The following is a 27,312-nucleotide window of genomic DNA, read 5'->3' on the forward strand; positions in this document are numbered from 1 at the left end:
GATCATTCTTGGCACGTTGGCCATATTCAGTATTTCATGCTCACCTTATCAATTTCAAATATCATCCTCACCATCAACAACAAACACAATTCAAATCAAAGTGTGTAGTACACATGTGAGCAATTTAGAGTCTAATGCACATAGAGATATTTCACAAAATTTGGCATAATAGCCTTCATTTGAACTTGACTTAAAGTCGAAACATTATTAATGCATAGCCCATATTTTAACACATCCTCAATTGGTAACATAACATGAATAAAGTATTTGGGATGCTTATTGAATATATATCTTTCAACCCAATCTTACTCGGAATAGCCAGTTTCATAATGAATCACTCGGGACTTACATCATTTACATGAATATCGTGGGATTCAATTCTAAGAGAAGAGTTTAACCAACATACCTCAATTGAGCTTCCTTAAACTCTAAAATATTTCGGAATTCTTAGCAACTTCAATATATTGTAGAAATATAACAAATTGAATCAAAATTAGGAAGATGATCGTGGTTCTAGCTCATTTGAGCATTTTTTCAAACACTTGGTGTGCATTAAGGTTCCAAGGCCCTTTTATGGAGAATTCCATCATCCCACAATCCAATCTTTACCATTTTTAACTCAACAATCTTCTTACACCCTTTTATAACACATGCATATAAATAAACAACCCTCCTGCCCAGGAATTATCTTGCTAATTGTCCATTTCTACATAAAATTCGAAAGTGAGGGTTAGGGTGTAGAATCTTACCTCTATGATGAAGACCTAATGAGTTTCCCTTCTTAATCTTTCAAAACTTGGGCAAGAATTGAAGAACAATTATTGAAGAACACCTTCTCACTCTAGGGCACTCTCTCTCACTCTAAAATATTAGATTATAGCTCAAAAATGGCCTAAAGAGTGTATTTAACAAAATAGAGTCGGGTTTTAAAAACCCAAAAATTGAGCTCCGGAACAGTTCTGCGGTCGCATATGCAACCGCATAATGGATATGCGGACCGCATATCGGTCGCATAATTGCTTACAAAAATGATCAAAAATATGTCTGTGTATGCGGTCACCTATGCGACCCCATAACTGTTATGCGGTCGCACCGCATAACAGTTATGGGGTCGCATAGTCGACCGCATAGCTGCTTCCAGAATGGCTCTCTCCTGCTCACTTCTGCGACCATTACGCGATCGCATAATGGACAACATAAACGCGCCTTTCTGGTGCATTGTTCAACCCAAAAAGTCTGAGTTGCGACTCGCAAGCTCGCCACGAAGATTTTCTATAATCCTCAACACGTAAGCCTAGTCCGGCACTATGAAACATTATTTTCTTTGTAAATTTTACCGGGCTTTATACTTAAGTACTTCAAAAATTTTCGGGGTGTTACATTCTCCCCCGCTTACGATCATTCGTCCTCGAATGATGGTAAAAATCCGTTATTAGCATCTTATGAAACATAGTTTGTTTTATACCACAAACTAGCAGCCCCAAATTTGACTAACTCCCTAAATTTTTAAAATTTTCGCAAGAGTTTCCTTTGTAATTTGGCCTATCCACCTCTTAGAGAGCCCCAGAAACACATCCTAACAGCATATACATAATCCAACGACGTAACATAATACGAAACAACACCAACTGTGGCCTCATAAGCAATATATTTCCAAAACGAAACACCCTCAATATCAAATGTACAAATAATACATAATTCATAGAAAGTAAGTCTTATAATTTTTCTAGATCACAACTTTATAAATACTTGGTCATTCAAACAAATAAGGATACTTTTTCTTCATTTCTTCCTCGGCTTCCCAAGTAGCCTCTTCAACCTGTTGGTTTTGCCACAACACTTTCACGGAGGTAATTTCTTTATTTCTCAATTTTCGGACTTGGCGATCAATAATAAAAACCGAAATCTCTTCGTAAGTCAATTTCTCACTTACCTCAATAGTCTCAACCGGAACAATGAGTGTCGGATCTCCAACTACTTTCTTCAACATAGACACATGAAACACCGGGTGTACTAATGACATCTTAGGTGGTAGCTCAAGCTTGTACGCCACCTCACCGATCCTCTGAATGATTTTGTACGGTCTGACATACCTCGTACCTAATTTCCCTTTCTTACCAAATCGCATTACACCCTTCATGGGAGAAACTTTCAAGAATACCCAATCATCTTCTTTGAACTCCAAATCCCTACGACGAACATCTGAATAGGATTTCTGACGACTCTGAGCAGTCTTCAATCGCTCCTTAATGATTTTCACTTTTTTCATTGCCTGATGAACGAGGTATGGCCCTATCAACTTTGCTTCCCCAATTTCAAACCACCCGATAGGAGATCTACATCTCCTACAATATAAAGCCTTGAACGGTGCCATCTGAATGCTAGCATGATAGCTATTATTGTACGCAAATTCTATAAGTGGTAAATGATCATCTCAGCTACCTTTGAAGTCTAGCACACAAGCACGCAACATATCCTCAAATGTTTGAATAGTCTGCTCTGCCTGCCCGTCAGTCTGCGGGTGAAAGGCTGTACTAAGATTCACCTGAGTACCTAAACCTTGCTGAAATTTCTTCCAAAAATTAGCAGTGAATTGTGCTCCCCGATCAGAAATGATGAAAACTTGGGTACCATGCAACCTGACTATTTCTTTGATATACAACTGAGCATACTGCTCCGCTGTGTTGGTAGACTTAACCGGCAAAAGTGTGCTGACTTCGTGAGTCGATCCACAATTACTCAAATTGAATCAAAATTGCGCGGAGTGCGCGATAATCCTACCACAAAGTCCATATTAATTATTTTCCATTTCCACATTGAAATTTCTATCTTCTGTGCCAACCCACCGAGTCTTTGGTATTCGGCCTTCACTTGCTGATAATTCGGACTTCTTGCCACAAAGTCAGCCACATTCCTCTTCATATCATTCCACCAATAGACTTCCTTAAGATCATGATACATTTTTGTAGAACCTGGGTGCACGGAATATCTAGAAGTGTGAGCTTCAGTCAAAATTCTTTCACGGAGACCATCCACATTTGGAACACATAGTCGCTCTTAGTACCTTAGTGTACCATCATCCATGCCAAGAGAAAAGGCCATGGTCTTATGTTTATGAATTCCCTCTTTCAATTGCACCAACAATGGATCGTTGTATTGCTTCTCTTTGACTTCCACAACAAGCGATGATTTAGCCCTATTCTGCACAATTACTCCTCCTTCACTAGAGTCCGTAAGACGAACTCCCAAACTAGCCAATCGATGAACTTCCCTGGCCAATGGCCTTTGGTATGCCTCCAAGTGTGCTAAACTATCCATAGATTTTCGGCTAAGAGCGTCTACCACAACATTAGCTTTTCCCGGATGGTATAAAATATCAATGTCATAATCCTTGAGTAATTCAAGACATCTTCTCTACCTCAGATTCAATTTCTTCTGTTTGAAAATATATTGAAGGCTCTTATGGTCCGTGAATATATCCACATGGACCTAGTCCTCAACACGTAAGCCTAGTCCGGCACTATGAAATATTATTTTCTTTGCAAATTTTATCGGGCTTTACACTTAAGTACTTCGAAACTTTTTGGGGTGTTACAATAGACTTTGGAGGTTCATGGGATTAATTCTTGCCACTTGCTGAGTTTGCTTATAATAATAGCTACCAGTCAAGCATTCAGATGGCTCCATATGAGGCATTATACGGAAGACGATGCCGATCGTCAGTAGGTTAGTTTGAACCGGGAGAGGCTCGGTTGTTGGGTACCGATTTGGTACAGGATGCTTTGGATAAGGTCAAAGTTATTCAGGACCGACTTCGTACAGCTTAGTCTAGGCAAAAGAGTTATGCCGACCGTAAAGTTCGTGATATTACATTCAAGGTTGGAGAAAGAATATTACTCCGGATTTCACCTATGAAAGGGTTAATGAGGTTCGGAAAGAAGGGCAGGTTGAGCCCTAGGTATATTGGACCCTTTGAAATTCTTATAAAGGTAGGTGAAGTAGCCTACATGCTTGCATTACCACCTAGTTTTATCAACGATTCATCCGGTGTTCCATGTGTCTATGCTCCAAAAATATCATGGTGATATGTCCCATGTGTTAGATTTCAGCTCAGTCCAATTGGACAAACATTTGACTTACGAGGAGGAGCCGGTGGCTATTCTAGCCCGGCAGGTCCGGCAGTTGAGGTCTAATAGTTATCCTTCAATTCGAGTGCAATGGAGAGGTTAGCCGGTAGAGGCATCTACCCGGGAGGCCGAGTCGAACATGCGGAGTAAATATCCGTACTTATTCACCAGCTCAGGTACTTTTTTCTAACTTCGTTTGAGGACGAACGTTTGTTTTAGAGGTAGAGAATGTGATGACCCAAAATGTCATCTTTAAATTTAATAATTAATTATGTGTTCTAAGACCTCGAAAAGCACTATTTATCACTCCTTGATTTGCATGCGCAGTCCGTAAAATTTTTCGGAAAGTTTTTATGTGAAAAATGGATTAAAATGTGAAATAGATCCTTAAAACTCAATTGAGTTGACTTTGGTCAACATTTAGAGCAAACGGACCCGGATCAGTGTTTCGACAGTTCCGGTAGGTCCGTATCGTGATTTAGGACTTGGGCGATTTTCACGAAAAAAATTGAGGTACGTGTTCCTTATCCTATATTGATTATATTTCATGATTTCATACTCATTTACATCATGAATCCGTGAATTTATAGAAGAAAAAATAGATTTTTATAAAATCTTCCAAAAACGAAAATTTAAAATTTGAAGGTCCATTTGACATCGAAATTGGATAAGTTTTGTATGGTTGAACTCGTAGCGGAACGGGTGCTCGGATTTCAGCTACCAGAGGAGATTTGAGGTATAATTGCACGACGTCCGCAGTTCTAAAGTCCTCGTCTACTTTACTTTAGTTGTGTGTTTGTTTCCAGACAGCTTTATTTTATTCAGACCTTTATTTGTATTATTGTAGAAGTTCGTATATTTGTGACACCAATTCTGGAATGATATTTAGACTCCGTTATTTTTATGGATTATTCACTATATTTCAGACTTTACTTTCGCATTTGTTTTTATTATTATTAATAAATTTAAAAATTATTTTAAAATAGATAATATTATTCTAACGTTAGTTTGCCTAGCAAGTGAAATGTTAGGCGCCATCACAGTCCGAAGATAAAAATTTTGGATCGTGACAACAATAAATTTAAATAACAATTAAAATAAATATTGTATTTAAACTAACAAACCATACAAAACAACTATCCAAATAATCAAACTTCTCAATGTCAATGATTCTCATTCACTGCATCATTCTTCTCAATCTCTCTACTTCTACGATCTTTTCTACTTTTCAATATTCCCTATAAATCTTCTCATTCTCTTTACTTTTCTACTACCGTCGACCGGAACAAACTTCCCGGGGGAGATCTCCGACTCCGATTTCAGCTCCTCCATTTCCTTCCACAACAACTCTTTTTCTAGCTCCAAATTACCCAGCTCTTTCTTCAGTGCCAAACACGCCTCAGCCACGTCACCACCACTCCCCCGTGAGTTTTGCTTTATCTCCACGTGTTCGATCTCCGACTTGTTAACCACCATGTACGGCATTTGCCCCATCGGAAAACCACTCTCAGTTACCGGAAACTTCAAACTCCAGTGTATCTTCCCCGCCACCTTACCCATTACCGGAAACATCGTTCTCGCACACACTTCGCCGCCAAATAATCCCTCCGCCGCAAATAAATCAGCCCACATCACTTTGCCGCTCTTCTCCTCCGTTATCTTTTCATCCTTAAAGATATTTTTTTTCTGAACGTCGTTATTTTCGGTTTTCTTCGTATTGACTGATCGTCGTATTGAGAAGTCACCTAATTGAGATTTAAAGTGAAGGAAAAAGCTAGGATTTCCATTATGGACAAAATTAAATTCAGCACTCATGGTCATGGGAGCTTCAATGAGAGAACCGAGAGATCCGACTCCAGTTTTAATAACCAAACCGAATGGCCGGTCTGAGTCATTGGGTCGATACAACAACTTCATAACCGGACCGAATTGGAATAAGGTACTGAAACTCAAACATAAATCTTTGTCTCTGGCGTAATTAGTGCTGGTTTCGATTCTAGACCGGAATGGGATACCTAATGTATTTAATGGGATTTTGGCTTTGAAAATTGGGTTTTGATTTTCTCGAAATTTCACTGAAGCTTTCATTATTTTTCAAGGAAAAATTCTATTTTGCGAGTTGTGTAGAGATTTAATGGAGGAGGCTCTTGCCATTTTTTGAGTAGCTAAAGGTTACTTTCAGTGTGTTTAATTTTGGGAGCTAGTATTACAAAAGGTGGTTGTGACTTGTGAATTGTGAGTGCTAAGTGCATGCGTTATGAGTGTAAATTCCTTTTTTTTTTTGTTAATAAAATAAGGTTTAATTATTATTCCGTGACGTGGCAACTGTCAAGCCGTTTGCTTATATATACTTTGTTGTTAGTCTTATGGGATTGTAACACAAATCGCCGGTCAGATTCAATGTTTAATTTTTATAATCCCTATATATAAATAATACATTGATCATATATAGTTAGACATATATTAAATACAAATTACATATATATTATATATTCATCGACTATTTCTAATTTAAGAGATTTGATGAGCGGCTATTTGAGATAATTTTTCTACTTTCATTGGGCTGGGCTGGATGTTTGGCCAATGTTTGTGTGCTGGTCTGGTGCTAAAGCTGTAATGTAAACCAGAAAATTGAGAATGTCCTCATAATTGGCAATATTTAATAAATAAACTCTGCCTCTTTGCCCCTTCGACTCCTTCTTCACCAGAACACCATAATTCATCAATTTTAGAAGTTCAAAATTTTTGTTTAGGGTTAAAAATTTGAAGTAAATGGTTAATTAACGTTAAAATCGTTTGAGTGTTTGTTATTTATGCTTAACTTTTAGTTTAAATAGTAATTTAATAATTTACTTTAAAAGTCACAAAATTTCATTGTCAGTCCTCAGAAAGTATCCAAGAAGACAAAGTCAATCTTGTTGATTTGATGTTATTTGGCTAAATTGGTGATTGAGGATCATTTGTGTTGGTATTTGGAAGCTTTGTTTCAAATTTGAGATTGTTTGGAACATAGTTGGGGTGGTTTGATGAAATTAGAATTGCAAATTCGAAAAATATTTTGCCAAACAACACAAAATATTATAGCATTTAGGTAGACTTTGATGAATAATTTAACAGATAGGTCGATGGTAGATAACACAAAGTTATGTCGATTGATAGAGTTAATCAATAATTGAACAAACACAAAATTACGATAAAATGTCAATCCTTAGAGAGCTTCACGAGTCCGAAGGTCATTTTTAAATGCATTAATTAAATGCATTAAAAAATGAGGACAATAATGAAATATCAACCCGTATAGGACCATTCATGTTAATCACTCAATGTAGACTCAAAAATTATTTAGTTTGTCTATGGTAGGCTTCTTAGATACAATGGTGCCAATGTGATTATAAGTTGCCCTTGTAATTTTTTAGAAAAAAAATTAAATTTTCATTTAATTAAAATTAGCAAAAGAAATGGAATATAAAGAATTGGAGGTGAACGAACGGCCTATATTTGCTGTCAAACTTATCAAAGAGGAAGATATACAATAGAGTAACTGTTACTGAGGATAGTAAATATTTATTGGAAGCTATAAATGCTACTATTATACACGTGTAAGGAAGCAAACAAATGTACAAATTTTCTGACAAACGAAAACATAGACATGAAGAAAATTTGTTAATTTGAGATAATATGCTACAGAATATGAAATTTTTACTCTTGGCGGACTTAAACCACACTGTTTAGGAAAGATTTTAAGATATTTTAGTTTAATAGTTTTTTCCAGTTATCAAAAGAAAAAAGATTTACAAGCTTAAGGTAATTTGACTACGTGACTTTGAAAGATAAATCTTACAATATCGTAGAATAAAAAACTCAACACAATCCAAACACACGTAATTTGTCTAGAATAATAAGGTAAGAAAAACTAAAATCCTTAACTTTTCCTAATCCGTGGCACCCATATACAGGCGCGGATTTAAAGCTGCAAATTAGAAGGTCCAACTTTAGTTCCGGAACCGCCCGTTCTCTCTCTCGGGGCAAACCAAAACCCTAGCAATTTTGCCGTCCTTCCTTTTTCTTTTTTTTTTTGTTCCCCTGCTTTCTTCTGTAACCATATAGCATATCAAATTCAGTTCATTATATGTATATGTATACTTGAAAACACAAATTCAGACCTTTTTTTGTTAAATTATTAGATTTCTTCTCTCTTTTAGTTCATTTTTTCTGTGTAACCAGCAATAGTGGAGTTTGGGAGGAAGAGAAGAGTAAATGGTGCTTTTCGTAGCAATGGAGGCATGAAGAGAGCAAGAAGTGGTTAGTTTTCGCTTTCTAAGTCTTCTTTTCGTGCACTTATTGCACGCCTTGTTGTACCCAGAAGTTTAATATTTTATTTTCTAATGGAATGGGGCAAAAATGATAGTGTAGGAAATTAACTGAAAGTTGAGTTATTTTGTGGTTAGAATGATAAGTTTTATGGTTTTCCTGCAATATGTTATAAGTGAGTAACCTTCTATGTAATTAACCGGAACACCGTATCTTGTTTAACGAGTACAGTTAAATTTAGGTGATTTTGAATTTTTATAATGATAAAATTGGGTTGTATGGAGAAATTGTACTGTGTGAATATATGAATCTATTTAATATATTGCAAATGCCATTAGAAATTATGAACTGAAGAGAAATAATCAATCTTTTGCAACAGAATCAGAATCCTTTACTACTGGCGTAGGAAGCAAATCAAAGCCATGCATGAAGTTTTTCAGGTTTCATGTTTAATCCATCTAAAAGAAGTATTCTCAAACTGATTCCTCTATGTTCTAATGTTTTGTAACGTTTGAACCTTAGCATTTGGAATAGCAAGCTAGTGATGGTAAAAGTTTTCCAGCAGCACGCAGAATTTTATTTTACAAGGCAAATGTTGTTAGAGCACTACTTATAATGTCATCATGAAAGTAAAAAAGGGAAAGAAACAAGCACTCTCTACCTCTGTTTATCCCGACTATTTCTATCAGCTGTATTTACCTACAGGTTCATATAGTAAATTTCTATACTATTGAGAATGTTCAAGCCGGAGTGTTGAATCAAGAACGGCTTATCTAGGTTTTTCCCGTTGGAAGATTTTTCAAGATTGAGGTTGTGAGTGCCAGTGTGTGTGGATAGAGTTTGGAATTGATATCGCCAAAGTTTCCAGATTTTTCTATATAATCTCTCTGAAACTTCCTGATCAAAAAATAACAACTGTTATTACTGTACTATGTATAGCTGTTGTGCCTCTGCTGTGAGCATCTACCAACGCATCTTGTCTTAGATGATATATATGTTACTTATTAGACTAAATCACTAAATTTTAGGCAATATTCTCTTATAGAACCATGACTGTATGGTAACCAACTACACAGATGGTACTGGAAGTAACTCATGAATAAGCCAGGGTGGAATATGAACTTAGTGCAATTATTTTCCTCATTTTAATTATTCAGTGATTGTAGTGTTTTGGCATACCATTTTTTGTCTTATGAAGAAGCATTAAATATCCAATTTTCTCAATCATGACAAGAAGATTAAACAGTAAATCTTCTTTTGTTAGTCAACGAATATTGGTAACTGAAAAGTCCAAAAATGGCATATTGGACAAAAAGATACGGTGGTTATAGATATTGAGTCTATCAATTGCACAATGAAATGAGTATAGGACTGTAGGTTATATGCAATGGCGGAACCAGGAATGTTGCAAAAGGTGTTCAAGGTTTAATGTATATTTTATAAAAAGTAATTTTTAACTTATTTACATAATATAATTTTCTATATACTTTGTATAATTTTCCGATGAAGCTTTCTATGTGGCTACGCCACTGGTTATATGCTTATCGGATGTAGATAAGCTCTGATTTTTCGCCTAGTAAATACCATTACTTGCACCATATCATACCAATATGATATTTTAAGTGGACTCACATTAGGTGTTTGTTTACAAATTTGAGATGGAACTGTCTAACATCTAAAATTTGATTTGAAAAAGAATGAACCTGGTAGATTCATCAATTTAGTTCAGACTGAAGTTCCTCATGAACTTTCTTTTTCTAATTTCGAGTAATCAGAAAGGAGTTTATCTAAGAGCTGGTTTACCTGGCATCCAAGTTAATGAACCTGGTGCTAGTTTCTCGTGCCTTACATTTAATGGAATAACATTTGAGATTCTCGTGGTCTTTGTTTAGTGATAAAAATCTTTCGCCATATTGCTAAATCTTTTTGTTTTCAATCATCTTCTCGCTTGTAAGTTCATGTTGGAAACAGACAGGATTTTTTAAGGTAGTAATCTAATCTTAGAAATTAAGATTTTCTTTCTAGTGCCATGATATTTATTACTACATTTAATAGCAATCGCTCTGTGTAAGTAGTAGCAGGTAGTGTTTGCTGGAACAATGTTATGCACATGCTAAACAGGGAGGGAGAAAGCTAATGTTTTAAACTTGCTGATGATTTAATAATATGCACACCAGTGTGTTCTCTGTTCCCGGCTCCATTTGGCTCTCTTTGGTTGCATTCCATTGCTCAGCTAATAACCATTTTCCTGATGTGGTGTAGCACTTCCGGATGCTCATTTGGGGAGGCATGTCACTTTCTTCATTATGTCCCTGGCTACACTGCTATGAGTCAGCTATCAAACATGGGTTCGAATCCAGCAGCTCTAGTTGGAAGGAATGGTGCCTCTTTTAGTGATGGTCCTGCTCCAGCTGTGAAGTCTAAGTTTTGCAACAAGTTCAACACTGCGGAAGGGTGCAAATTTGGTGATTAGTGCCACTTTGCTCATAGCGAGATAGAGATAGGTCCGGCTTATGATGATTTCCCAGCAAAACGACCTATGAGTGGGTTCTCCGGATACCTTGAATCATCCCAACCTTGTCTAGCTGCGACAAACTTTGGAGCATCTGCAACCACTACCATTGGGATAGATGCCTCTCTTGCTGGAGCGATCATAGGGAAGAATGGTGTGAACTCAAAACAAATATGTCAGCTTACAGGTGTCAAGCTCTCTATAAAGGAGCATGAAAGAGATACTGATAAAAGGAATATTGAGCTCCAAGGAACCTTTGATCAGATCAATCAGGCCAGTGCCATGTTACGGGAGCTCATATCCAATATTCGTACACCTACAGGTGGGTCAAAAAACGCCGCCCCATTTACTCGGGGTTCTGCTGGCCCAACAACATACCAAGTGTAATGCCACAGCTGTGCGAATTTTTCAAAAGGCTTATGCACGTTTGGAGAGAAATGCCATTTTGCTCATGGGGCTAGTGAGTTGCAGAAGCCATTGGCTTGGTTTTCATACTGTTTATTAGCATTTTGTCTGTGCTGTATTAGTGTATTATTTCCATAGAGTATTTGGTGGCCTCATAGACACAGTCCATTGGTGACCGTAAAACACGTTATTATGCAAGTCCGTTTAGGATCCTGTTACTGCCGCTTTAGAATAATTGGATTTCGAAATTGAGAAATGTTAACGACGAGCTTTATAACAAGCCCCTTTCATATCTATGTTCACGTATTTTATTGCGTAGGCTCTTGAAACTCGGGCAAACAGTATCTGTACTGACTGAATTAACAGGAATTCCAATGGAGCTTAATCAAACATCTTAACCATATTGAAGATGTAGTATTCCTTATGTTCCACGTTATGTAGCACCACTACCATTTGGAAAGTTAAAAGAGGTTATTCTTTATTACAATTTTTCCAAATATTTTAAAATATTGAACTCATCACTTAAATGAAGGGAAGTAATAAAATTTGATTCTTTTTTCCGATAAAATATATACTGTAACCTTAAATTTTCACTTTTACAATGCTAGTTCTCCGTTCCTTTCAGTTCCGGAATTGCTAATTTTGCTTGGTGCCTCACCCAGATATTATCTTCTGTCCTTTGAAATATACGTGGCTGTTTGGAAGGGAATGTTTCTCTCCAATCTGGGTGTTGGATTAGATAGTCCCACTGCCTGTAGAAAGAATTTGTTCAAATGATGTTTCACGTGGGAAAGGAATTAGTGTGTCATAATTTTGGAACTATTGTAGTACCTTCTTAGGCCATCCACGAAATCTGGAGCCTCGGCAAAAGGAGAAGTGGAACATGTAAGAAGGATTTCTTGGTCAGATAAATTCTGTAGCATGAGGGCTATATGTATCTTACGCATGTTCCTATGTCAACAAAAATGGAGTTCATTAGGAGATATATTTAAAACATACATCAAAGAGGCCTACCTTTAGTGGCATAGGCAAACAAAAAATGTGTAACCAAGAGATCACAGATTTTGGTGCTTTTTAATACCAATTGTCCCACCTATGTAGGTTCTATCAATTGTTAGAAGTCAAAATCTTTTTTTTTTTTCGTCGCTTAAGTTAGTTAAGTTAAAGTTAGTCGCTAGTGTCTCAGCTGGTATATAGTTGACTAGTGTCTCAGCTGGTGTAGTTATGTATCTATATATTACTCTTGCAGTTCATCTAAACAAAATTAAAATATAGATAAGGAATTTAGCTGACAAAGTAGCTTATAACGAATTCAGGGAAGGCGACAAACTGAGAACTGACATGACAGGATAAGAAATATAAATCATGAGATAATGTTGAAAAAGCAGTAAAACTATAAATAAAGAATCCAAAGGTAAGCAGTTTTACCAAGTGCATGGAGCAATCACGAATTGGTCATTCTGAGTATCATATGTCTCTAATAATCTTCCTTCCCAACTACCGTCCTCAAAAGCTGCAGTCACTCGTATTCTCCTAACAACTTCATCAGGACATCTTGTTGTTGCATCAAAGCTTGCTGGAAAAATAGACCCAGTGGCAGTTTCCACCTAAGCAAATGAATTTTGAAAAATCTAAGAATCTCCCCTCTAAAAAGATCTGCAGTTGCTTAGAAAATTATATACTCGAACAATCGTTTCTTTGTTACAGAGGAGAACCAAAAAGTATTGATGATCAGCCGACTGACTCAAGGCTCAATCCATAATCCCCCGGATGTTTTCAACATGCCAGTCAGTAATGCCGAGAAAACCCAATAAATCTTTCTCCTTAACGTGTTAGTTAATGTTTACTTTCCATCTCTATATGTATCAGTTCTTGATTTCTTTTTTTTTTAAATCAAGTAATAAGATTTTGTTAAGAATTGGGAAAAAATCCCGTATACAAGAAGTATACCCAAAGTAGAAAACCTTACAAAAAGATATGGTTTTCTACAAACGACACAGAGTCCTCTAGAACCCCACTTGTGGGACTACACTGGGTATGTTGTTGTTGTTGTTGACACAGAGTCCTCTACACTTATGGAAACCTCATGGGTGCAACAAAAAGAAACAAGGGATAAGAGGCTATTCCTCAAGTGAACAAAATCTTTCTCTATTCCGTCAAAAGCTCTCCTACTTTCTCTCTCTCCATATGGTCCACATAAGTGCTAGTGGAGCAACATCCCACGCCCTGTGTCTTCTCTTTCATCCACTAAAGGTCCAGCTAAACAAAACTTCTCTGACCGTGCCTGGATTCACCCATTGAAGACAATACAAACACAGTATTTCCCACCACAAGCGAGACGCCATCCAGGACATTGCATCTTGGAATATTGAGGTATCATGACTGTATAATAAAGGCTATCTTTTTTCTGAAATGGTAAACTCACCTACCCAGGAGCCGAAAATGACAGTCTTTTCCCACTTTGCTCCATTGGTGATTTTACCACTAAGCTTTCCCTCCCTTGTCCTGTGCTAATCAGCGCTATAAACTAAAGTGAAATACAAATTAGAGCTTACCAGCAAACCAGAGAAGATGGGGTATGAATTTCCTTCAGAATCTCGTCTTGTATTGTGCCCAAGAACATGAAGAGTGTGAATCTGGAACTTCATATTACTCTTTGCTAGGCTTTCAACTATTTTCTTGCACAAAGGGAAGGAATAGCCCTCCAATTCTGCATGACCTTCCGTAATACCATTAACATGCTGCATAAAAAGCGCAACAGATTCAGCTTCATTATCTAGCCTCTAGATGACTCACTATCTCACTGAAAATCAAAAGAAAAGCGGAGTCTTGGCCAGACTTTAGGCGAGCCATCATCAAAGCCACCAATTATATGAACCTGCATATTATACCCATCCAATGTCAACATCCAAAGTGATTAAAGAGCTAAAAAAGCTAGTTACTAATGTTGTTAGACATCAAGGATTAGAGAAGAATACATCCAACATGGCATCTGAGCTTTGATTGACAACAGATGCCAACATCTGGTCTAGGCCAACATCAACAATATATGGTGAATCCAAGTGAGCAACAGAAGTCCTGTAGCGAAGTCACAATCACAATAGTTAGACTTAAGCAGCATTGTACTGCAAATAATGACGTCCTGTCTAAATAGTTTCTCTTACATTCCACTTTTTTGGTTTCTTATGACAATGCCTACACAAGTTGTTGCCTCATCCGTGCCAACCGCCTATGTTCAAGAGCAAAGGAAATCTTTTAGAACTTCAGCAGAAAAGAGTGGAAATTTTTGAAAAAAATTGCTCATTTTTTGGTACTGCAGTAGATCAACATTGTTTGAGAAATGGAATGGTCAAGAAATGTGCTCTTCAACGTAAACACAAACAGAAATTGCAACAACTTTCAGTAAGTTGCAATTATTTTTACATAAATGACCACTTGAGGTGCGGCGTGGGCCATGTGGTTTCTCTTGAACGTGGAATGCTTTGTGCACCGGCCTGCCCTAAGTGACCTATGAAGCAGAAATACATTCAAGAGAAACCACATGGCCCACCATCAAACATATCCCTCTAACTTCTGCTATAGAAGACAGAAATGCTAAGACAGTAATTAAAAGAGAAATAATTTGACAGAGATGTACCGGAGAACTCTTAGTTATGCCAAGACAAAACCTTTAGAATGTCATCACAAGATCACAATTATTCCAGATGATGAAAACAGAAGTTCTCCAAAATGATAAGAATAAGGATGAGACACACAATAGTCAGCAGAAAGAGGTTTAACAGATGCATCCCAGCAATGCAGATGAATCTCTTAAAGCTATAAACTCTCAGTGGACAGAGGAGATTTGAGCATGGGTGCTTCAATCAGATAGGATCAGGAAAGTGTCCAGAAGAGAGTCCAAGTACTTGAAAGGGAAATAACAAGTGCTAACACAGAACACCTGAATCAGCACACCATAAACATAGTGGACATCTTAGATCCAAGTATATCTGCAAGGTGCACATATGGAATAACATAATGCATTTTACCATCCGGCAGACTGAGGACTGCATTGCCCTCGTGCAAAATATTCAATCTGATCATCCAAATGCATCGCTTTCCCTCTAGGCAATTACACTCTCAACTGTTAAGGCTAATTTATGGTCTACTACTTTCCTTTTGTTGAGCATAAAATATTTTTTCTTGCAGCAATGGGCACGTTTAGCACACAGATACTCACAGCCTTGCCCAATTTTATAGTGCTAAACCTGGTAGTTATAGCCAATGCCTTCTATAACTATTTAGAAAGATTAGGTACTATGCAGCAATCAGCATATTGTGGCACGAAAAGTGGGCGATAAAGACAGATCAGACGAGGAAAGCTCCTTTAAATCAACTTCTCTCCTGCAACTGCAAGTCTGGGACTATGAAAAAAGAAGGAAGAAATCCAAATGGGGAGAAAGGATGAGAAACAAGGTCAGATGTTACTTCAGTAGGATTGTTATAGAAAGCATGAACATACATCGACAAGTGCAGGATCCACAGTTGCATATTCTCTCTGGAAAATGTAAACCCATGTATTATGTCTTGATATACTCAAACTAGAGTCTTTAGAAACAGAGAACTTCCTTTCTTCAACATCATTCAATGAAGACGAGGCAGATACCAAAACTGGATGCTCCATTAAAGCTGTCAGGATGTCATGTTCCTGTTCATATAGGATGTTCTTATTAAGTAGCTACATAAAAACAGAAAACGAAACTTTGTATCCATTGTAATGCAGAGATAAAGTTTGATGTAATGAGATTTTAGATTCAATATGATAATGTCTCCCTGTGAAACTAATCTTGTTGGTTAATAGGAGTCATTAAAAGCAACCTCCTCAGATGTATCTAAATCAATTAAAATTGGTGAATGGCTCATCAGTTATATATGCATCGCCAAAAATATTTGCCTGTGATAAATACTCTGCCTGACACTGTTCTAACCACTGGATTAGATTATAAATATTGCTTATGATTATTTATTGTCTAAAAATTGATAAGATTATCAGTCTTTTTCAATAATAATAATAATAATAAATAATTTTAAAAAATAGTTCAAAGATTACAATTTGTTGTAAAATAACCAAGCAGCGTCTATAATTGATGAAACTGATTAAACAAACTAGAATAAAGAAACTGAGTAAGCCAAACGTAACAATCCAAACCAAACAGTCCCTTTTTAATGCAATGTACAGCTAACAACAGAAAGTCTTTTTCTCTACTCAACACATTGATTCTTTAGACAAATATAAGTCCAAAAGAAATAAAAAATTAATAACCAATCAACAATAGCGCAGATGAACAAATTTAACCAGAAAAAAAAAAGAGAAAAGGGGAAAAGGTGGAGTCTTTACAGATTAGAGTACAACAGCATTACTATAAATCAACCATATATTGCAGAAGACGCATTTATCTCAAGGATAAAGAAGGGATTAGTTGTAAAAGATTCATAGGTGGGTGCAACCCTCAATTAAGATTGAACCTAAACCTGAAGTTGGATTTTTGTTAAATAAAAAAAGAATAAAAGAATAAAAGTTGACAATACCTGAGACTGAGAAGAAGAAGAATCATCTGTAGGGAAAGGAACTCCACCCACAAATATCATAGTGGCGCTTATGTTAGAAAAGAGAAACAAATTGCAGAGGATAGTCTTTTGAGATGTAGAGCTGAAAAACAAAGGCGCAGAGAATAGAGATGACCAGAGGGGCAACGACTGGACTTCTCTCTTCTCTTGCCCTTCGTTTGGTAAGTCTTGAACAATATTTCTGGTAGAAATTATATTATTTGGAGGTTTAAACTTTTGATTTTAAAATATTGGGCAACTGTTTTATATACTCTTGTTTATGGTTTTGATTGGAGTTCAACTGCTTTATTTTAAAAAATAGGGGGTGTATTTACAATTTTATTTATTTATCATTAGTTATTCGAAATTTATTGACTCAATTAATACAATAATTCCGAACAAAATAATTTTAATTTTAAAATGAGATAATTTATTCAGAAAAATTAGTTGTTTTCATGATAAAGTTATTGATTCTATCCACAATAACATAATCAACAACAACAATATACACGGTGTAATCCATAATATCAAGCAGAAATATATAGATGTATTATGTCACAATACATCATAATGCAAAATGGTGAATAGAAAACAATTTAAAGAAAAATTCGAGCCATATTGGACTTTTATATAAATCAATTATTCTAACATATTTTCCTTTTATTCTTCTCTATCAATTTATCTTTTGATAAACAAGTGGCTGTTGTAAACAAATGAGCAAATTAATGAGGCATTCAAGTTTGATGCGGAAAATAATTATGAGTAGAATTAACGGTAGAGTTATTTAACCAAAAAGTATAACTTTCGGATGAAACTAGTATATTTATGTAATAACGGGTTAAACCTAGTTAATGATAATATCTCTAGATGCGAATTTTGAAAACGTGTGTGAGGTGGGACAGATCCAGTAAGGGGTTGACAATAACAAGCATTAAATAGTCATATAAAGTATAAGCAATAATGGAAGAGTGGCCGATAATAAATACCAATAAATAGCATTTGAGTAAATAAGAGGAGTGATTCACCCAATAAATAATGAGCTAGGTGATTATTCCTCCTGGCAATGATGAGTGATAGACAGATCGTAGAACATTCGAAATCTTTTCGGATCTGATGGAAAAGTGTAGGATAATATGAACATGAATCTTGATAAAAAAAGTGTTCTTTGTGTCTTTTCAAGAGGAAGAAAATCTTTTAGTAAGGTCTGCTCTTATCACAATGAATATCACATGCCCTTATTCATTATCTTTTTTGCTGTTTATATGGGCCATACCCCCAATAAACCCTAGTAGCAAAAGTACAAAGAATATCCAATGGAATATTCTTTTTAATATCTTGCCCTAATAAACTAGTCGTTACAGCTTTTCTTACGGCGCTCGACACCGACCATTTTCTGCATCTCGACCACGGGCTTCACCATCTCCTGATCGACCTCGGCTGGCTCTTTTCTCGATATTGCTTAGCCCCCAGTACTGAGATAGATATCGACCCATACAGTTAGTCCCTCCGCTTATTAAGGTCGGCCTCAGGCGAACTTAATGAGCGGATTATGTTTACTGCGGTTGGAAAAATTTGGACGAGCGAGTCGAGCAATGACGTTTCAGACGAGATGACATCGTGACCTTTCGTGAACCACAACCTTTGGGGTTGTGTCGCTTCCACACCAGAATGATGTCATGACATCGTGTGTCATTATGGTGCATTTTCCCGATGCTCTGCGTCGTTTCCCTTGCGACTGTCGGTCGGGGGCTGTTGTTTCGACTCCAGTGCCAGGTAATGATGGCATAGTCTCTTGGTTTTGATGCATGAATTCTTATAAAAAGAGGTGTAACGACATCCATTTGCTCCCTACACATTTTTCTCATAAAAACCTTGTGCTTTCTTCTTCTTCTTCTTCCATTGCCGCATATCTTCTTTACTGGTCTTAGCGATTTTTATTGCCTCTAATGCTTCCTTGCCTGAATATCCTCTTTCAAAAATATGGCTAATGTATCCTCTGGTTCTAGTGCGAGAGCTGACCCTGTCCCTTTGGCGGTGCTTATGTCCCCTAGTGTTGGTGGTGTCTCTATCGCCGTTGAAGATGAGCATTTTCCTACGGTGGAGGAAATTATTCCTCGCAGTGAGAAAGTTAGGCCTGACTTTTCGAAGGAACCTGAAGGCGAGTCCAAGACCTCAGAATCAGCGATGAAAGAGGTCGATCTAGCTTAACTTAGGGCAAAATTCAACATTCTTGCCCACATCTATCTGGTCCCAGCAGGGTGTGATATGGTACAAATCCACCGCCCCGGGTATTGCGCATTCTATGCATATCCTTTCAATGTTGGCTATATTCTTCCCCTTTCTCCCGTTGGAGGAGGAATTTTGCCGCTACTATGGCGTTAGTCCAGCTCAACTCTCTCCATACATCTACAAGCTTATTAGGATCAATGCTCACAAAATTTGCGGAGTTGGCCGGGGTCGAGATCACACTCCGCCATCTGATGCATCTCTTCGCCCCTAGTTTCTACAGGGGGCGATGTTGCACCTTCGCCACTGAGGAGGTAGATGCCTGGTGGTGAAGATGGATGACAAGGAAAATAGTCAGTTCTGTCACAACTACTTTTTTGTGAGGGCCGAAGACGTGGTGATCAATGCGAACGGCTTCCCTGAGGCTTGGAATTACGCCCGTAAGTATCTATTTTTTGCCAAAAGCATTTGATTTGTCTTAGTCGTCGGCTCTGAAATTTTGTCACTTCTTCGTACAGCCAAGACTATGCCCCTCCTTTGGTCGGAGACATTTTGAATTGGGTTGGTCGGGTTCTGCCTCACATTGTGGGGATTCGTGAATGGACAGGCTTTCTCAAGAAGTCTGGGCTTGCTTCTTCCTTGGCCAGTGAGTTCATCTATATAAATTTTTGCTATCTTGACCTCATGGTCACTTGCTCGTTGCGGTTTATTCTTGGTAGTGATAACCTTCAATCTTTCTTTTTCAATTCGAGGAGGCCGAGGGCTCTTCCTCATGTATTTCGTAAGAGGAAGGCTACCACTTCTTTGGTGTCTATTCCCATTGTGACCGCGGCTAGGCCTTCCCGGTCGTCTACTTATGTTTCTTCTTCTACCGCGGCTAGGTCTGCTCGGTCGTCGACCCCACCTACTATTGCCTCGGCATCGGTTTTTTCTCTGCCTGCAGACATATCGACAACAGAGCTTCTAGCTTCCCCTTTGCATCGTCTAGTGGATGAGTAGGAGGAGTCGCCGAGCAACAGAAATTTGGTTCCCCATAAGAGAAGATCGGTGGACATCGGTGATGGGGTCGCCCGGGCTGTGGATTTAGTAAGGGGCGATTTTGTCATCCGTGAGATGACGACAATAGTGCTTGAAGATGACATCGATTTATCGTCTGAGATTCTGCCATCGACTGAGGCCGTAATGGGTGTGTCCATTCCCGATGCCACGATGGAAGTCGAAGGGCCATCTGCGAGGGTCTCTGATACTTTACGGCAAGATGATCCATCGGCCTCGCGACCGGCTGACGGTCCTTCTTCGCTGGCCGACAGGAAAAGTAAAAGTGTTGCCGAGGATAGCTATGAGACGGGCTCTGATATTAACGCTGACGAGGTGAGGATGATGGGGGATGGATCTACCCGACTCGAAGTGAGATTGGAGGGGTCAATGCGGACCATTGCAATCCTCATGGATCGAGATTTGTTGGTAAATACGGAGAACGTGGTTTCTTCCCTTGGTCCCCTCTGTTTCGATGTGGAGGGTAAAATCCTTGAAAAGCTGGATGACGCTACCTTATCAAGGAGCATAGTCGGCCTCGCTCTTAGGGTAAGCTTTTCGACTTCTTTCATTTTTATTTGTCAAGTTCAACGTTTAGGCTACATTTTTACTCTCCGTTTTTGTTTTCTTTCTCTTTCAGACTGTGATTTTGGAAATTGAAAGTGGCCGAAGAGAGGAGAGGCGTAAGGCTATTTTTCTGAAGATGGAGCGAAAATACCGCGAGTACTATGGCAAGTACCATGAGATTTGTAGGCAGTTTTATGAGAGTGGCAATTTCCAGGCTCTTCGAGACAAACTGAAGGAAAAGGATGACGAAAATACCGCGAGTACTATGGCAAGTACCACGAGATTTGTAGGCAGTTTTATGAGAGTGGCAATTTCCAGGCTCTTCGAGACAAACTGAAGGAAAAGGATGACGAGCTGGTGAGGGTCATCAAAAAATACAGCGTTGTTGAGGAGGCACTAAGAGATAAAGAAGAGGAACTTGAGGTTAGTAGGGGGTCGAAGCCCAGTGCGGCGATCTCCAAGCCCAGGTGGTCTCGCTACGCGCCAAGCTTGAGGAGTGTGAATTCAAAGCAGATGATTTAAGTGGCGAGGTCGCCGGGAAGGCAGTGGATCTCGAGAAGGCGGAGTTAGCTCGGTCGGGGGCTATAAGGAAGACGAAGGCTTTGGAGATCGTGATCCGTGTTCTTCATTACGAGCGAGAGAGTGCCTTGAAGACGGCCATAATCAAAGAAGAGCGGCTTGATGAATGGATTGGAGAATTAGAGAAAGAGGCTTCTGGCCTTTGTGATCGAGTCACCGCTTTTGAGGCCAAGAAGGCACAATTACTAGCTCGACCATCATCTTCCTATTTTCCTGACGTTCCTCGAGATTAGTACGAGGAGTGGATTCACGCCGAGGCCCAGCTAGATATATTTAGAGATCTGATGAAGGCGGGAACCATTTTAGAAGCCGTCTTCGAGGATGCTCGTGTTAAGGCACGTGGAGCTCGGGTCGTTTGTGGCTACGATCCTGCTACACCGGAGGCCGGTGATGATGAGGGGTATGCGGGCGTGGATCGGATTGAAGAGGCCGCATGGTATGAGGATGAGTATCCTGAGGGTGATGGTGATGGTGAAGGGGCAAATGGGGATTGCCTAGGTGATCAGGCCGATGGCGTTGCTGGGCCTGGCGGCGATTAGTAGTTTTTCTTTTCCTTCTTTTTGTTTTGCCGCAAACTTGTGCATTTTTTGTGGGCATCTTTTCGAGCCTTTGTAAAAAATATTCTAAGTATGAAATACCAGCTTTGTTATTTGTACCTGATTCTTTATCTTCGGTTCGAACTTGTATGCTTTTGATCTTGTTGCTTGGTTTTCTTAGTCACAATCATTTAGCTCGAGTTGGGTTGAACATATCCTTAGTTTAATTATGGTTGTAGGTCGACATGTGTTAGTTCGATCGAGGTCGAAACAAAACCTAAGTTTGATCATGGTCGAGGGCCAGTAGATGTTAGTTCGAACGAGGTCGAACATATCGTATATTTATTTATGACCGAAGGCCGGTTAGGTGTTAATTCGAATGAGGTCGAATACAACCTATACTCAGTTATGGCCGAGGGCCGGTTAGGTGTTGATTCGAACGAGGTCGAATACAACCTGTACTTAGTTATGGCTGAGGGCCGGTTAGGTATTGATTCGAACGAGGTCGAATACAACCTATACTTAGTTATGGTCGAGGGCCGGTTGAGTGCCTCTAGGTGCAACATTTGTCGGCATTGTGATCTTTAAGGCAACATTGCCTTGGTTGTACATTTAGATAAATAGAGATAAACTTCATGTATTTGTGCTTTGTTCGTACACTTGGAGAAATTTACATATTTTTTCGGACGTTGGTTGGCATTTCCATTCCAGTCCCAGTCCTAGCCTATCCAGCCCCTTCATTGGTCGATCTGGAGAAGTCTTAAGAGGTCGAGCAATAAACTAGCCGTCATGTGCCTCCGTCTGTGCGCATTTTAATCTGAAGTGTCCCCTCCGTCGCCTCGTTAAAAACCTCCTTGAGAAAACCCAATTGGGACAAAACTCAAGTAAAGGAAAAAGAGTACGACTTTGGGGACGCTTTATGTATTAGAAGTTGAAGTACTTGAGGTGTGCAATATTCCAGTTATTTGGTAGTAGCTTTCCTTCCATTGTTTCTAGTTGGAATGACCCCTTGCTCGATGTCGCCGTGATTTTGTACGGGCCATCCCAATTTGTTCCTAGTTTACCTTCCCGTGGATCTTTGCTCGCTTGTGTTTTAGCTTTAAGCACGTAGCCCCCGTCTTTGAGTGGCCTGATCTTTGGCTTTTTTGTTATAATAGCGTTCTAATTGTTGCTTTTGGGCGATCATCCTTATGTAGACTATATCTCTTTGTTCTTCGACTTCATCGAGCTCCTGCCTTCTGCTTTCATCGTTGCTGGGTCTGCTTTCGTAGGAGTATCTTAGGCTGGGCTCCTCGACTTCGACCGGTATTACTACATCAGTCCCATAAACAAATGAGTAAGGCATCTTGATGGTAGGCTATAATCTCATGTTTTAGTTGATTATTACATTCCAATTTACTGCACTTTTGTTGAGTTTGAGCTTTAATCACGAGTGTTTTGCACTAATTATGTGTTTTATGCCTTGTAAGAGTGATTCCGAGCTATGTAGGTGTTATGGAATGAATTCAAGTGATTTTGAGATTTGAAGTCTGAGTAAAAGACCAAGGAATTAAGCCGAGATCGTGTTCGGGGATCAACGAATGATAGTTTAGAATGAACGAAGAATCGAGCAGGCATACTGCGTAGTGTCTAGTAAAATGCACATAACTTTTCGCTCAGGGCTCTGTTTGGACGCCACAATATATTGTTGGAAAGCTAATTCAAAGGGTTATAACTTTCATGTTTTATGCTTTTCAAATTCCCAACATAACATGGTGAAAAGTGCGTGGCACATGCGCAGCCGCCCACTAGTCGCGCATATGGGGCAGAATAGTGTGAAAAGTGCGTGGTCAAGTGCGCGGGCACACTTCCAGGTGCGCGGCTGCGCACGTCCAACTCCGAAAAAGTGTCCTTTTTCGCGTAGGAGAAGGTGTATTTGTTTAGGCCCGACCCTACTTGGTATATATACATAGAAAAAGGTATTTTGAGAACTTTTGACATAATTTAGACCTAAGGAAGCTAAGGAGAAGAGGGAGAAGCAAGAGCACAAGGATTTCACCATTCATCGTCACTCAAGATAAGGGTTTGGATGTTTTATGTTTTTCTTTGACTTAAATTTAATTGTGATTAATTTCTTCATATCCATGGAGTAATTCTTCCTTTGGGATTGATGGATTTGGTGTTTTGAGAAGTGTTTGTTGATATTGACACTAGTTTTATGTATTGAATCGTTTTGGGTATTTTTATTATTGCATATATATTCACTTGTTTATGTAATCGAAAGAGGCATAATTTGTGATGTTCTGTATTATCTTATTGGTTGAATTCATTGATTCTTGTTAGTAATCGAAAGAGACTAGTTTAATTAATGTTTAGACCTAGTTAGGAGAATAAGCGAAAGAGGTTCTTCTAAGGATCAATCCACTACGAAATCTTGCATATATCCACCAAACTTAACTTAGTTCATATCGTAAGGTTGAGACTTAATCGAGAGAGGAATTTCTACTAAATATTTGAACATAATAGAGTGAATTCGAGAGACTCACTTAAACCATAGAAGTGAAGTAACTAGAGTTAATTCCCAAACAAGTATTTTACACTTATCCAATCAACCCATATTTTCTCCCTTTGATATATTCTTGCTTACTCTTGTTGCGATTGTCATTAGCCAATAGTTTAGACTTTTAGTAAATTTTAGTTTTAAATCACACAACTCTAAATTGTTGATCATCTTGGATAGCAATTAAAACTAGAAGCTACGAAAATACTATTTAAATCCAATCCCTCTAGATACGATATTTTTTATACGATATTCGACTAGCGAGCATAATTTTGTGTTGTGTTTTTAGTTCATCACGTCTCTCCTGTGCTCATCTTCGATGCTGTTCGGTAGGCCCAGAGTAATTCTGGTAATATTTCCAGCCACAACCCTTTGGCGTCTTCGAGTTTCTTCTTCATGATGTTTAGTATCGACTTGTTGAAGGACTTCGCTTGTCTGTTGCCCGCGGGGTGGTATGGCGTTGAGAGTATTATTTTGATATGCCTTTTCTCAAAAAATCAGTGACTTTCTTTCCTGTAAATTGAGGTCCGTTGTCGCAACTGATCTCTTTGGGGAGGTCGAATCTGCCTATGATATTTTTCCACATGAAGGTGATCACTTCCTGATCACGTATTTAGGCTAATGCTCATGCTTCTACCCATTTAGAGAAATAATCAGTTAAAACCAAAAGAAATCGTACGTTACCTCATCAAGCGGGGAGGGGGCCCACGATGTCTATTCCCCATTTGATGAAGGGCCAAGGGAAAGTCACTAAGTATAGGTGTTCTCCTACTTGGTGAATCATTGGGGCATACTTATGGCATTGCTCGTACTTTTTCACGAAATCCGCGGCCTCATTTTTCATGGTGGGCTAATAATACCTTATCCGTATGAGGCATCTGACCAAATCCCAATTGTCGGAATGAGCTCTACAGTGCCTTCGTGTACTTCCTCAAGGACATGTCGCGTCTAATTTAGTCCCAGGCATTTCGCCAGAGGGCCATCGTACGTTCTCTTGTACATGTCGCTGTGAATGATGTTGTACCTGGTTGCTTATATCCGCAATTTATTGGCTTCTTTTTTATCAATTGGGAGTATTCCGTTCTTCAAGTATGTAACAATACAGTTGCTCCAGTCCCAAGTCAGGTTTATGTTTCTTACCTCGATTAGGTCTATTGATGAATTGAAAAGATAGACTACATTTTTGTATCTGGTTGCAATGTTTTTGGTGGTTGTGGCTAATTTGGCGAGGTTTTCCGCCTCGGTATTCTGTGCTCGGGGGATCTGGTCGAGTTGACATTTGTCGAACTCGGGTAGCAGTTTGCAGATTTCGGTCTGATACTTTTGCAACCTTTGTTCCTTGATTTGGAAAGTCCATATGACTTAATTGACCACGAGTTGAGAATCGCAGCGCAGTCATGTCCTGTTACACTTCGCCTGATTGTTAGTCATGTCCGGGCATCTTATGGATTGGCGAATCATTTTGCCTGTTGGGACTTCGAGTACGAGTACTAGTCCTGTTACACCTTGTGCGTCTCAAGGTGACGTAATGAATATGAGACTTGTTAATCACGATTTAAATGATTTTAAAGTCATAATATGGCTATATATGATGTTTGGATGGAAAATATGAAGTGTGGGAAAAATCGGATTAAAGTTGCGGAAAAACCGACTAAGGATTTGCCTTGTAACAGAGCTTTTTGAGAAATAAATTTTGTGTGCTATATGAGATCTTTTTGGGACATATTGTATACCAAATTGAAGGTCTTGGAATGTAGTTTCTAACTCTCTTAACCGTTCATTTATACGACACCTGTATAAAAGGTTATAAGCGTTGGAAGAAGGGCCAATCATAGGGTGTCAAGTAGCACCTTTTTGACTTTTAAGAAAAATGGGATATTTACATCCCATCCCGTCTCTTTCTCCATTTTTCCATAGAACACACCCAAATAACACCCCTAAATTTACTCTTAAGCTCTCTGCAAGAGTTTCAAACAAGATTATCATCTCGGACACGGAATCAAGAAGCGATAACATTAAAACGATCCATGCGACGTAAGTATCGCTATATCGCCTCTTTTTTTCTTTGTAGTTTGAGTTTTGGAAGGTACTTCATAGTTAAGAAAATATGTACTTTCTGTATTTAAGTGTTTAAATATCAAGGAATGTTGATAAATTCGTTTCCTAATAGTTAGAACTCACGGGACGGTGATCGAAAGCCGTGAGTTCGAGTTATTTGACTTGTAGTGAACTGTTTTGTGGGTTGTTTCGTGTTGCCTTTGGTCTGTATATTTTTCTACTGTTTAATGGATACCAACATGTGACTCATCTATTAAGTCATCAGAAGCTTCATAGCTTGGATCAACTGCATCAACATCTGCATCACTATCTGCAGCATGTGGTAACCAATGTGCCATACCAAGATCATCATTAAGTGGAGTTGCATTTGTGTTATCAAGAAAGATAGATGATCTGTTATTGCTCTGTTGCTTAAAAGGAAAGATAATTTCCTTAAAACTACATTATTGTTCACAAAAAATACATGCTAGTTAGATCATATAGTATGTATCCCTTTGTTACTTCAGAATACCCCATGTATGTTGCTGGTACTGCTCTTGTTTCAAACTTGTCATGATTATGCATCCTCCTAACATAGCATAAACATCCTAGAGTCCTGAAGTGATCCCAGTCGGGCTGTTTATTATGGAATAATTCATATGGACTTTTTCCTTGAAGCACTACTGTAGGTTGTCTGTTGATAGTGTAGGCAGCTCCTATAACACGATGTCCCTAGAATTTTAGAGGTATGCCTCCCTGAAATCTAACGGCTTTTGCCACTTCTAGAACATGTCTATGTTTTCTCTCAACTATTCCATTTTGCTGAGGTGTATAGATACATGTCCTTTGGTG

At 38.5% G+C, this 27,312-nt stretch overlaps 2 protein-coding genes across 4 annotated transcripts; one reads left to right on the forward strand and one right to left on the reverse strand.

The window, feature by feature from the left end:
• Positions 1 to 5,160: 5,160 nt before the first annotated feature.
• LOC104097928 (zinc finger CCCH domain-containing protein 14-like) lies at positions 5,161 to 11,649 on the forward strand. 3 transcript variants are annotated; one of them, XM_070176072.1, is made up of 4 exons: positions 5,161 to 6,066; positions 8,352 to 8,429; positions 8,818 to 8,878; positions 10,701 to 11,649. In XM_070176072.1, exons 2-4 carry the CDS (start codon positions 8,411 to 8,413, stop codon positions 10,909 to 10,911), a joined length of 291 nt encoding a protein of 96 aa, XP_070032173.1. In that variant the 5' UTR covers positions 5,161 to 6,066; positions 8,352 to 8,410; the 3' UTR covers positions 10,912 to 11,649. The 3 variants fall into 3 exon arrangements, 1 of the variants encoding a protein (XP_070032173.1); XR_011408202.1 differs by lacking the exon at positions 8,818 to 8,878; XR_011408201.1 differs by lacking the exons at positions 5,161 to 6,066; positions 8,818 to 8,878 and having other exon boundaries at positions 7,416 to 8,429.
• An 81-nt stretch (positions 11,650 to 11,730) lies between these two features.
• On the reverse strand, positions 11,731 to 17,154 carry LOC104097926 (protein N-terminal asparagine amidohydrolase). Its single transcript, XM_009604546.3, has 9 exons — positions 16,924 to 17,154; positions 15,857 to 16,042; positions 14,520 to 14,584; positions 14,334 to 14,433; positions 14,195 to 14,233; positions 13,911 to 14,096; positions 12,784 to 12,962; positions 12,187 to 12,306; positions 11,731 to 12,107 (listed from the first exon to the last, which is right to left on the reverse strand). The coding sequence occupies exons 1-9, from the start codon at positions 16,981 to 16,983 to the stop codon at positions 11,960 to 11,962; spliced, it is 1,083 nt and encodes a 360-aa protein (XP_009602841.1). The 5' UTR covers positions 16,984 to 17,154; the 3' UTR covers positions 11,731 to 11,959.
• Between the last annotated feature and the right edge of the window lie 10,158 nt (positions 17,155 to 27,312).

The sequence above is a fragment of the Nicotiana tomentosiformis genome, chromosome 1 (genome assembly GCF_000390325.3).
Source record: "Nicotiana tomentosiformis chromosome 1, ASM39032v3, whole genome shotgun sequence".
Lineage (NCBI taxonomy): Eukaryota > Viridiplantae > Streptophyta > Magnoliopsida > Solanales > Solanaceae > Nicotiana > Nicotiana tomentosiformis.

Bases quoted from the DNA above. Each gene is read 5' to 3' on its own strand.
- LOC104097928 (XM_070176072.1), top strand. The intron at 8,879-10,700 runs GTTTCATGTTTA...GATGTGGTGTAG, and splicing joins CCATGCATGAAGTTTTTCAG to CACTTCCGGATGCTCATTTG.
- LOC104097926 (XM_009604546.3), bottom strand. From the start codon at position 16,983: ATGATATTTGTGGGTGGAGTTCCTTTCCCTACAGATGATTCTTCTTCT. The intron at 14,234-14,333 runs GTATTCTTCTCT...TATAATATGCAG, and splicing joins GCTCAGATGCCATGTTGGAT to GTTCATATAATTGGTGGCTT. The intron at 12,963-13,910 runs GTAAGCTCTAAT...TCATTTGCTTAG, and splicing joins CCATCTTCTCTGGTTTGCTG to GTGGAAACTGCCACTGGGTC.